Source organism: Myotis lucifugus, unplaced genomic scaffold (assembly GCF_000147115.1).
Source record: "Myotis lucifugus unplaced genomic scaffold, Myoluc2.0 scaffold_171, whole genome shotgun sequence".
NCBI classification, from domain to species: Eukaryota; Metazoa; Chordata; class Mammalia; order Chiroptera; family Vespertilionidae; genus Myotis; species Myotis lucifugus.
The window spans coordinates 2,786,793-2,799,724 of NW_005871219.1; the positions used below are offsets into that span (position 1 = coordinate 2,786,793).

Sequence of the window (12,932 nt, forward strand, 5' to 3'; positions counted from 1 at the left end):
AGCGACCGGTCATTCTGGTCATTCTGGTCATTCCAGTCACTTGGCTTTTATATATATATAGATAGTACTAGAAATCCTAGTCACAGCAATCAGATAAGAAGAAAAGGGGGAAAAGGCATCTATTAAGAAAAGAAGATGTAAAACTGCCATTATTTACAGATGACATGATACTATATGTAGTGAACCCTAAAGATTCTACCAAAAAACTAATAGAACTGATCAATGAATTCAGAAATGTAGCAGGATATAAAAGAAATATTAAGAAGTGGATCATATTTTTGTATACAAAAAAAGAACTATCAGCAAGGGAAACTAAAAAAAAAATCCATTTATAATCATATCAAAAAATAATGAAATACATAGAAATAGATTTAGCAAAGGAGGTAAAGAACCTGTTCTCAAAAAATAGTAATATTTGAAGAAAGAAATCAAACAAGATACAAAAAAAATGGAAGCATATATCATTTTTATACTTAGAAGAAATTAACATCATTTAAATGTCTATATTACCTAAGCAATCTTTAGGTTCAACACAATTCCCTATAAAAATACCAATGGTGTATTTCACTGAACTAGAACAAATAACCCAAAGATTTATGTGAAACCTTAAAAGACTTAAAATAGTCACAGCAAACTTGAGAAAGAAGAGCAAAGTTAAAGGTATCAGGCTACCTGATATCAAATTATTAGTGGCCCAGTGCATAAAGATCATGTGGGGGGGGGGGTGTCCCTCAGCCCAGCCTGCATCTTCTCCAATCGGGGACCCCTCGGGGGATGTCCGATCCTTGTGGGATCTGGCCTAAATCGGTAGTTGGACATCCCTCTCGCAATCCGGAACCGCTGGCTCCAATCTGCTCACCTGCCTGCCTGCCTGATCAACCCTAACAGACTCCCCTTCCAGCCTGATCACCCCCAACTGCCCTCCCCTGCCGGCCCAATCGCCCCTAACCACCTCTACCTCAGCCCCACCACATGGCTTTGTCCGGAAAGATGGCCGGAGGGTCTCCCGGAAGGTCTTTCGGTCTAATTAGCATATTACCCTTTTATTAGTATAGATACTACAAGGCTAGTAATTAAAACAGAATGGCACTGGCATAAAAGCAGACATATAGGTCAATGGAACAGAATAGAGAGCCCATAAATAAACCCATAACCATATGTTTAATTAATATTTAACAAAGGAAGCAAGAGGAAATATTGGGTAAAGATAGTCTGATAAGTGATTTTTGATAAATTGTACAGGTACATATAAAAAATGAAACTAGATCACCTTCTTATATCACATACAAGGAAAATCTCAAAATGGATTAAAGATAAATGTCAGACTCAAAACCATAAAACTAGAAAAAAAATAGAAAGTAAAATCTCTGACATTTCTCTTAGTAATTGTTTTTCTGATACATCCCCTCTAGTAGGGAAAAATAAATAAAATAGAAACAAATGGGACTACAACAAACTAAAAAGATTTTCTACAGCAAAGAAAACTATCAACAAAACAAAAATACAATCTACTGAATGTGGGGAGCTATTTGCTAATGATACATCTGATAAGGGGTTTATATTCAAATTTATAAAGAACTCATACAACTCAACACCAAAATAACAATCCAATTAAAAATGAGTAGATAATCTGAATAGACACTTCTCCAAAGATGACATACATAGAGATCTGAAAAGATGCTCAACATCACTAATCATCAGAGAAATAAACATTAAAACCAGAATGAACTATCTCCTCATACCTTTCAGAATGGCTATCTACACTAATAATAGACAAATATGTAAATTGACCATACCTCCATGACACCCGACAGCCAATCAGGAAGGAATATGCAAATTAGCGGGACAAAGATGGCAGCAGCCACGGAGCCAGCCAGAGTGGGCAGGAGGCTTGGGTTTCCCCCGGCAATGGAGGAAGCCAAGCTTCCCACCAGCCTGGGCTGGCTGCCAAAGGAGGGGCCTGTGGGCGGCAGCCACAGAGCTGGCCTGAGCTTGTGGGAGGCTTGGGTCGCCCGGGCCGGCGTCTGAGGGAGGGGCCTGTAAACGGCCCTCAGCCCCTCACCCAAGCTGGCCATGCCCCCCCAGTGGGGACCCTCACCCATGGGGGTGTGGCTGGCCTGCAAACTGCCCCAGCCCCATGCCCAGGCTGGCACCTTCCCCAGTTTGGACCCCCACCTGATCCGGGATACCCTTCAGGGCAAACCAGCCAGCCCCCACCCATGCACCAGGCCTCTATCTATACTAATAAAAGGGTAATATGCTAATTAGACTAGGAGTCCTTCCAGGAGACCTTCCAGACTTTCTTCTGGACAAAGCCATGGTGGCGGGGCTGAGGTAGAGGCGGTTAGAGGCCAAGAGGAGATGGCAGTTGTGGGTGATCAGGCTGTTGGGGGGGCCGTTGGGTGTGATCAGGCCGGAGGGGGAGGGCGGGGCAATTCGGGGTGAGCAGGCCATCAGTGGTAGTCAGTTGGGGGCAGGCATGGCCAGCCTGAAAATGGCCCTCAGCCCCTTACCCAGGCTGGCCAGGCACCCCAGTGGGAACCCCCACACTGAAGAGGGTGTGGCCAGCCTGAAAACATCCCCCAAGGGGTCCCAGATTGGAGAGGGTGCAGGCCGAGCTGAGGAACACCCTCCCCCCCTCCCCCCATGCATGAATTTCATGCACCGGGCCACTAGTCCTATATAATAAAGAGGTAATATACAAATTGACCATCACTCCAACACACAAGATGGCTGCCCCCATGAGGACACAAAATGGCCACCACAAGATGGCCGGCAGAGGAGGGCAGTTAAGGGTGACCAGGCCAGCAAGGAAGCAGTTAGGCGTCTATCAGGCTGGCAGGGGAGTGGTTAGGGGGTGATCAGGCTGGCAGGCAGAAGTGGTTAGGGGCAATCAGGCAGGCAGGCAGGTGAGCAGTTGGGACCCAGCAGTCCTAGATTGTGAGAGGGGATGTCCCAGATTGGAGAGGGTGCAGGCTGGGCTGAGGGACACACACACCCCTCCCCCATGTACTAATTTTGTGCGCTGGGCCTCTAGTCATTAATAAAGCAACAAACAGCCAGTGCTGGCAATTATATGACAAAAGGGAACCCTCATGCACCATTGGTGAGAATACATTGGTGCAGCCATTGTGGAAAGCAGTATGGAGTTACCTCAAAAAATTAAAAATGGAACTGCCTTATGACCCAGCAATTCCTCTTCTGGAAATTTATCTGAAGGAATCAAAACACTAATTTGAAAGAACATATAATGAACATAAACTGGTGAACAAAAATAGAACCAGAGACATAGAAGCATTGAACAGACTGTCCAACCTATGAGGGAAGGCAGATGGTAAGGGTGTAAGAGATCAACCAAAGGACTTGTATGCATGCATATGAGCATAACCAATGGACACAGACAGTAGGGAGATGAGGGCATGTGCTGGGGGATGGGAGGAGCCAGGGAGAGGTCATTGGGGGGGAAAAGATGACTCATGTAATACTTTAAACAATAAACAATTTAAATTTAAAAAATAATAAGCAAACAGATATAGATATATTGCCTATATATCTGTACATATTATCTCACATATGTACAATATCTATCTATCTATTAGCAAATTCTGGTTTAAATTACAGATGCATCATTTATTAAAAAAGAAGGAAGGAAGGAAGGAAGGAAGGAAGGAAGGAAGGAAGGAAGGAAGGAAGGGAGGGAGGGAGGGAGGGAGGGAGGGAGGGAGGGAGGGAGGGAGGGAGGAAGAAAGAAAGAAAGAAAGGAAGAACATATGCACCTCTATGTTCATAACAGCATTATTTACAATAACCAAGATATGGAAGCAACACAAGTGCCCATCAGTAGAGATTGGCTATAGAAGTAATAGTACATGAATATTAATAGAATATTACTGGACTACTAATAAAAGAATGAAGTCTTACCATTTACCACAGAATGGATGGACCTAGAGGGTATTATGCTAAGTGAAATAAGTTAGGCAGACAAATGTAAATATCATATTATTTCACAGGACAAAACAAATGAACAAACACAAAAGAAACAGACTCATAGATATGGAGAACAAACTGATGGTAGCCATAGAGGAGGTGGGGTGGGGTATTGGGTGAAATATTAAGGGGATCAAAAAGTGCAAATGGATAGTCACAAAATAGTCACAGCATAGGGAGTATAGTCAATAATAACTATGTATATATGGTGCCAGGTGGGTACTGAAAATATTGGGGGGAGGAGGGACACTTTAAATTATATAATTGTCTAATCACTATGCTGTATACCTGAAACTTAAGAAAAAAATACATTTTTAAATGGTTATCATACAGAGTCTAAGTATAGGTTGTTTATATTAATAAAAGCCAAATAACTCCAGAATAAACTTTGGCTTATTATCAGTAAAGTGGTAAGAGTCTAGGTTCCAGTATGTGCAATGGACCCATAAGTCTTTCAGTGGTTACTGAATACTCTACTTGTGAAGGACTGTGCTTGATTCTCAGCTGAGGGAAATCTCTTTTATTAAAAAAGAAAATATTTTCATTTTTTCCACTTTATAGCAAAGATCTTTCCATGCCCCCCCAAAGCTAAATATTCTTAACATATATTAGAGATTATTTTGACTTATATTGATACATATCTGAAATGAGTATTGACATAAATTTTATATTGCATTATGCATAATTAATGTGCATAACTAATTATTACAAATTAATGAATTAAGACACCTCTTTTGTTAAGTGAATTTGTATTTGGAATTTTTACTATCAAAATGTCAACCTCAATTTCTTTGAATACTTAAAAAAAACACTCATTATATATTTTCATAGCAGCTGTTAGACATACATGCCATTCCACATTGTCATCTTCTTTCCTAAGAGTTAGCAACGTGGTGAGTGGATTTCCAGTGATGCCTGGGTCACTCTCCGGGGACGGGTGTGCATGCTGTACCACAAGCGCACTGCTTTGCGTTGAAGGGTGGGACCGTTTAATAGTCTGATTGAGGATCTGATGGTCAAGGGTCATGGAGGGTTTTACTTGATGTCTGGCAGGACTTTCCAGGTGTGTGGGGACCTACAAAATATAAAACAAACAACTGCTATGTGTACCATCATCTGGCATTTCAAAGTTCCATTCTCAATAATCGAATTACTAGGCGCCCAATGCACGAAATTGTGTAAGAGTAGGCCCTCACAGCCCCGGCTCATCTGGAGAGTCATCCAGAAGGTCGTCCAGATAGTTGTTTCGCTGTTTGGCCGTTCAGACTATTTGCATCTTACGCTTTTATTATTATAGATGGCAATAAACACACTATAACATCTAGTTTCTCTCAAATTTATGGTTCAAAGTTTACTAAAATCGTTTAAATGCTAGCCATGTTTTTAAGAATAACCCTCAAAATTACATGCAAATAAAACAAAATTGGGAATAAACATATAACTAGCATTACTTTTTGAGGGTCTCAAAAAGAAAGGTTGAAATAATACAAGGAAAGTACAGTTGATTCATTATTATTAGTGATTTTTGTATTTCATTAGATTCCTTTACATTACAAATATAAATATTCTATAGGATATAATAACAACTATTTTTTATTTAATTTTTTAAATTACCCAGGAAGGAGCAGAAACAAGAAATATATATACTAAATATTAAGTGTAGTATTTTATGGGTGGTGAAAATCTAGGTGATTATTTTCACTTTTCTATATTTTTTAGTTTCTATACCAGGCATATTTAAATTTTTTAATAATCTTATTTTTAAACCCTTCCATATTCCCACTTTATAAAAACAAAACTTTGGGAGAGTCATTCTGAATGACAGAAAAAATGGTCTAATATTTTGAAACTCCTTTTTCAAATCACAGACTTAATATTCTGAGCATCTTGAGTCTAGCTGTCATAGTTAACAACATACCATTATTTGTATGAGGACAACTTTAAGCATTTCAAGCTTTCCTCTTAAAAGCTCAGGAAAGCCTGCCAGCCCTCTTTATATTAACTAAGCTGTGATGTGGATACATTTTCCTCAAGTGGCCTATTATAGACCTAATTAATATTTCCCTCATGTTAAACAATAGTAAAGATGGCTGCACAGTGCTTATTTTTTGTTTATTTCAGTTACACAAACTACTCCTTAAAGCCCTTAATATGCATTAATTCAGATAAATAGCATTTATGAAGTATTTTGCATTTAAATTAGCTGGTTTGGGGTACCATATTGTAGTAGTTACTTTAGTTTAATTTTGTTATGCTGACATTTTTAGCATTATTTTAATTGTACTGCCATAAAATAATTTTCAGTCATATAACAAAAGATTAAGATTGGTAATAAAGATTTTACATGTTACTAATTATATTATTATGAACTTTAAATTTGTGCTGGTAAAATAACATTGCATTAAAATGTCATGGGTAATTTTTTAGGGTAGCTGTTTAGATTATCCTACAGTTTTAAGTTTATTCTTCTTCATCTAGATGCATTTATGAAATATACATTATAAGTACTATTTTCATATTCACAAATCTGAATCTCTTACACAATGTAACTAAATGCTAGAGTACATTGTATATCTACAAATGGAAAATATCTCTTCTAAAAAAAAGTATGTTGAATCAGAACTTATAGCATTAACTAATTCATTTTTCACTTTTCATCCACTGGCTAGGAAAGTTTCATTAGAGTGCTTGCATTTGTGTTACATCAGGACCACAAGAGAAGTCACAGAGGTGATCCCAGGGCCCTAGACGTTTTCCATCTAAGGCACTATTAATATCAACTACAACAAAAGCAATAATAATGACAATAATATGCAATAGTTACCAACCACTGTGCTAAGCAATTTACCCACATTCATTTAATCCTTGGGAGAGCCTTAGGAGATAGGTTCCCTTGCAGCATGTAGATGAAGCCACCGAGACTTAGAGATAAAGTGACTACATGTTACCACTCCTCAAGAAAGGGATGAAGCCAGAATCCAGACCCTGTCATCTTAAACATTACACTTATTGGCTCAGTAATGTATACAACAAATTTAAAATGCCACACAAAGAAGTGGTTATAAAAAACTAATTAAAAGATAAAACGGTTATAAATCAGGTGTTGGAAGGAGATGGTCTTGCATAAGGAGAAAAGAAGGAAATCTCAAATGCAAAATATAAAAATGAAACAATAAAGGACATTGGAAGTCACAAAGTCGTGAAAAGGAACTCATAGAAATACCTTCCTTTCTCAGAGCAAGACTGCCATGTCCTCTTTAGACCACTCTATACAGAGAGAAAATAAAGTATAAAATGGAACCAACTCTAATTCTGCCTAAATTATTGGTTACTTAAGGAATTCCAAATGTTTAGCAGGCAAAAGTGAAGACTAACTTGGACCCAATCCATGTAACACCTGTAAACGAAGCAGAAGAGTCTAAAAGCTCAGTAGAGTAGACAAAGAATCAATGGAATGGAATGAAGCTACTGCCCAGAAAAATTTCTATGTTTTCTAATCATGGACTGATATCAGAACAATGACACAACTAAGCGTAAAACATCAGTTCAATCATATGAGCCAATTTAAAAATAATTTTACATTGCCTGGGATCTAAGGATACAACTATAAAACTATGTATTAGAGCTGTTTCACTGAAGGTCCCAGTATTTGTCTGGATGAAGTGAATGAAACTATAGGTTGCCATTGTTCATTTATTCACTTATGTAAAAAATACGTTTTCTGCCCTAGCCCAGGAGCTCCGTTGGTTGGAGTGTTGTCCCAGTACACCAAGTTTGCAGGTTCATTCCCCAGACAGGGCACATAGAAGAATCCACCAATGAATATATAAATAAGTGAAACAAAAAAAGTCTATCTCTCTCTTTCAAATCAATAAATTTTTTAAAAAAAATTTTTAAGAAATATGTTTTCAGTGCCCAGAATGTGTGTACGGAATGGTACACTGAAGGTAGAAAGGAGATAGTTGCAGTGTCTGCCTTCAAAGACCTTGCAGTCTAGGCATGGTCTAGACAGGAAAGAAAAATACATGATCTCCAATGCTAGCACTGTGTTTACTTTGCTGGCTGCTATATTGTCATATTTCCTACACACAACCCAGATTCTTTTTTCTTTTTTATGTTTGTACTGATTTTAGAGAGGAAGGGAGAGGGAGAGAGAGATAGAAACATCAATAATGAGAGAGGGAGAGAGAGATAGAAACATCAATAATGAGAGAAATCATTGATCAGCTACTTTCTGCATGTGCCCTTGACCAGAATCAAACCTGGGACCCCTCAGTCCACAGGCTGACTCTCTATCCACTGAGCCAAACCAAATAGGGCCGCACAATAGGCTTCTTAAAATATGTAAACTGCATGTATTCAATGAATTATTGAATGAATGGGTCAACAAAGTAGAGTGTATGATTAACTTTAGTGACATTAGAGAGCTTTGGGAATCCACAACAGAAACAGATAAACCATTATCAGAGTAACAGTCTTAATCTAGCAAGCTGAAGCAGCTATATGTTGTGATTTGATTCATTAACCTGTGAAAGAGATTAAGACCATCTACATATAGGGAAATTTTGCTATTGAAAACAATAAGTAAATCATACCTCCAGAACTATGCATTATGTCTCAATATTATCACTTTGCTACTGGAAACTAAATATAATAATGGTCAGTTTAAGTCCAAGGTTTTCTCTATGTATAGAAATCTGTTTTATTTCACTTAAAATATATTTTTTATTTATAGTATCCCTGTTTGTTGAAATATTGTAAATAAATAGAAGCTGTGAATGTTTGTGAGAGGTAGTTGCACCAGAAAATGTAGGCTGAAGATTAATATTGTAATTTAATATAAAATTTACTCATGAGCATCCTGGCAGCCAAGAAAAAGGACCATATATATATATATATATATATATATATATATATATATATATATATAGTAGAACTTATGATATTACAGATATTTGACCATTGTTTTGTACAAAATGTCAGCTCCATGTGCTTTAATCAGAGGCAGGACAGTCATGCAGGGGAAAATCTAGGCCATGCACTATAACATCCACTATATTTATTTTTGATCAAAGGCCCACAGAATAATATGAATCAGCTCGAGTAAAAAGCCCAAATATATAATTTGGTACTGATCTGACTGAAACTTTGATAGCACTTACAAAGGCAGAGTAGTGTTTTCAAAGCCAATTATCCTGAAGACTCCATATTTGGATACATAAATTATCTCAAACTAGGCTTTAGATAGAATTGTGTGGTATGTGTTTTTTTAAGTTCCATTATTTGAAGTTATAAAAATATAAAACTTAACTTAAAAATTTTTAAAGAAATCTGTTTCAAATGTAGTCAAATTCCCATATTCTAAGAGAGATGTAGGTCTTTTTTAAAAAATCACAAATATAGGTATTGTGGTTACCAGAGGTGAAGGGGGTGGGAATGGTTGAAGACAGTAAAGGGAGTCAATATATTAGTAGGATGATGGAAGGGGATTAAATTTATAAGCTCACAATGCAATATACAGATGATGTATTACAATATTGTAGACTTTAAATGTATATAATCTTATTAACCAATGTCACCCCAATAAATTTATTAAAAAGAAATATATGTATTAATGAGCTATAAAATTGCTTAGACCCATTAATAAGAGAACCCAAAACTGTGCTTACTGAGTAATCTGAAGTATTTTTTAAAATTAAGTATAGATCAATGGAACAAAACAGAGAACCCAGAAATAAACTGATGCCTTTATGGTCAATTAATGTTTGACAAATGAGACAAGAGAATACAATGGAGGAAAGACAATCTCTTCAATAAAGGTGTTTGGAAAATTGAACATGCACATGCAAAAAAAATGAAAGTAGACCACCAACTTACACCATGCACAAGAATAAATTCAAAATGTATAAAAGACTTAAATGTAAGTCACAGAACCATAAAAATCCTAGAAGAAAACCTAGGCAGTAAAATCTCAGACATCTTTCATAGCAATATTTTTGTTGCTATATCTCCTAGGGAAAGAGAAACAAAACAAACCAATTAAAAAAAATGGGACTGCGTCAAACTAAAAAGCTTCTGCACAGCAAAAGAAACGATCTACAAAATGAAAAGGGAAGCCACTGTATGGGAGAACATATTTTCAATGATATATCTAATGAGGAGTTGATTTCTAAACTATAGGGTTTCCCCAAAAATGTATATACATACTTTGAATAATTATAAAGGCAGTTTTTGTTAAAATACTTTTCACTTTCAAATTTGATCTATCAGCTGTTAAAATGTGTATGCCTTTTTTGAGATACCCTGTATATAAAGAACTTACACAACTCAACACCAGAAAGACAACCAACCCAACTAAAAAAAAAATGGGCAAAGGTGTCATGGCTGGGTGGCTCAGTCGGTTGGAGCATCGTCCCATGCACCAAAATGTTGTGTGTTTGATTCCTTGTCAGAGCACATGCCTAGGTTGCAGATTTGATCCCTGGTTTGGGGGCATACGTGAGGCAACTGATTGTTGTTTCTCTCTCAAATCTATGATTCTCTCTATGTGTTTCTGTCTCTCTCTATCTCTGTCTCTCTCTCTTTTTCCCTTCCTCTCTCTCTGAAATCAATGGAAACATCTCCTCAAGTGAGGATTTTAAAAAATGGGCAAAGGACATGCATAGATGTTTCTCCAAAGAGGACATACAGATGGCCAATAGACATATGAAAAAATGTTCAATGTCACTAATCATCAGAGAAATGCAAATTAAAACCATAATGACATATCATTTCATACCTTCCAGAATGGTTATCTTCAATAAATCAACAAACAACAAGTGCTAGCAAGGATGTGGAGAAAAGGGAATCCTAGTGCACTGCTGATGGAAATGCAGACTGGTGCAGCCACTGTGGAAAACAGTATGAAGTTTCCTCAACAAATTAAAAATGGAACTGCCTTTTGACCCAGTGATCCCACTTCTAGGTATTTATCTTAAGAATTCCAAAACACCACTCAGAAAGAATATATGAACCCCTATGTTCATAGCAGCGTTATTTACAATATTTAAGACCTGGAAATGGCTCAAGAGTTCATCAGTAGATGAGTAGATAAAAAGGCTATGGTACATTTACACAACAGAATACTATGCAGCCATAAAAAAGAAAGAAATCTTACCTTTTGCAATATCATGGATGGACCTGGAGATTATTATGCTAAGTGAAAGAAGACAGTCAGAGAAAAACAAATACCATATGATCTCACTTATATATGGAATTTAATGAACAAAATAAAATAATGGACAATATAGAAAGAGAGGCATGGATACATGGAAACAGACTAACAGCTGTCAGAGGGGAGGCAGGAGTCTGGGATTGGATGGAAATGGTGAAGAGATTAGCCAAAGAACATATATGTAAACCCATAGACACAGACAATAGTGTGGTGATGACCAGAGGGAAGGGGGACAGGCTGGGAAGAGAAGGTGAAAGGGAAGGAAAATGGGGGACATCTGTTGTAATAGTGTCAACAGTAAAAATAGAACTAAAAAATGATTAGAATCACACAAATTCCTGCAAGTACAATGAGCTAAAGGAAAGGAGTTGTTCAGAAAGGAAGAGAAAAAAGCATTGTCATGGTTGTAGAAAACAAATAATTGGGGAATCACAAGCACAAAATATATGTATCTATGATCTCTACTTTTTCCCCTTTTCTAGTCTTGCTTTTTGAACTACACTAGATACAGGAATTTTGCTTTTTGGGGAGAGTTGAAGGAAATTCATGCAAAAGCATCCTAATACCATAGAGAAAAGTGGGATCTCATTCTCTGACATTAGCAGTTTAAACAACAGAAGATGATTTAGAGTATCAAATCCCTGGTGTCTTTTTTTTCCTCTCAAAGTTAAGATCAGTCTTGGAAGTTTTCAACTCTACAAATTAGCAAATATGTAGTTAGAAATTAATTAATACTAACAAAATATCAGGTGGTCCTATTTGCATTTGGATTTAAAATGTCCCGCTGGGTGGAAGAGCTGAGAAGGAATGTGAGCCAGCCACGCAGTGCCAACTGGAAAGACTCTCAAAGTCCCCATGTCCAGTCATCCTCATCTTCACACAGTGGTTTTCAACTTATGCTCTTAGATACATGAATCATCCCCCAATTTATTTGTCACTGTTCTACACTATCATCTTTTGACCTAATTCTTATATGGGTTTCAGAATCCATCCAGTGGATCACAACAGGGAGAGTATATTGTACAAGGAAATTTTAGAAATAGTCAAACAAGAAAAAAAACAACCTTTAGAGGACTCCACAAACCCTGTGTATAAGGTGTACATGTCATATTTACCAGTTGTATCATAGCTCCTTAAATATTGCTATGTGTTTATATTCATTAAAGCTTGTATATATTTTAACTTCTTTAAAAATGCTACCTTTTAGCATAAAAAAAGTAAGCCAAAAGGAGAAATATAAGTATCACATGATCTCACTCATATGTGGAATCCAATGAACAAAATAAACTGATGAACAAAATAGATCCAGAAACATAGAAGCATGGAACAGACTGATGAATCTCAGAGGGAAGGCAGGGGTAGGAGGTGGGTGGGGAGAGATTAACTGGGGAACTTATATGCATTTGTGCATAACCCATGGACACAGACAATAGTGTGGTGAAGGCCTGGGAGGAGTGGGTGCAGGATGGAGGGAACCAATGGGGGAAAATGGGGGGACATCTGTAATATTTTCAACAATAAAGATAATTATTAAAATGTTATCTTTTGATAAAGAAAACATAAGATAATGGTAAAAGCCCTCCCTCAGCTAATTCTTTCAACAGTCACTCAGCAAACAATGAGAGTTTGCTCTTTGTTAGAGCCAGTCCTCTGGGAAAGTCATGCCTCTACCGAAAGCAGGTCTGTGACCCATGTGTCACCATCCACCTGGAGACCACTTATCTAAACAGAG

General features: G+C 37.3%; 1 protein-coding gene across 2 annotated transcripts in view; it reads right to left on the reverse strand.

Moving 5' to 3' along the window:
- The window catches only part of TFEC (transcription factor EC), a 77,116-nt gene that overhangs the window by 39,425 nt on the left and 24,759 nt on the right, over window positions 1–12,932 (reverse strand). For both annotated transcript variants that reach the window (XM_023760065.1, XM_006096227.3), the window contains exon 2: window positions 4,835–5,062. In XM_023760065.1, the coding sequence (XP_023615833.1) occupies window positions 4,835–5,014 (180 nt within the window). In that variant the 5' untranslated portion in view covers window positions 5,015–5,062. The remainder of the gene's footprint in view (window positions 1–4,834; window positions 5,063–12,932) is intronic.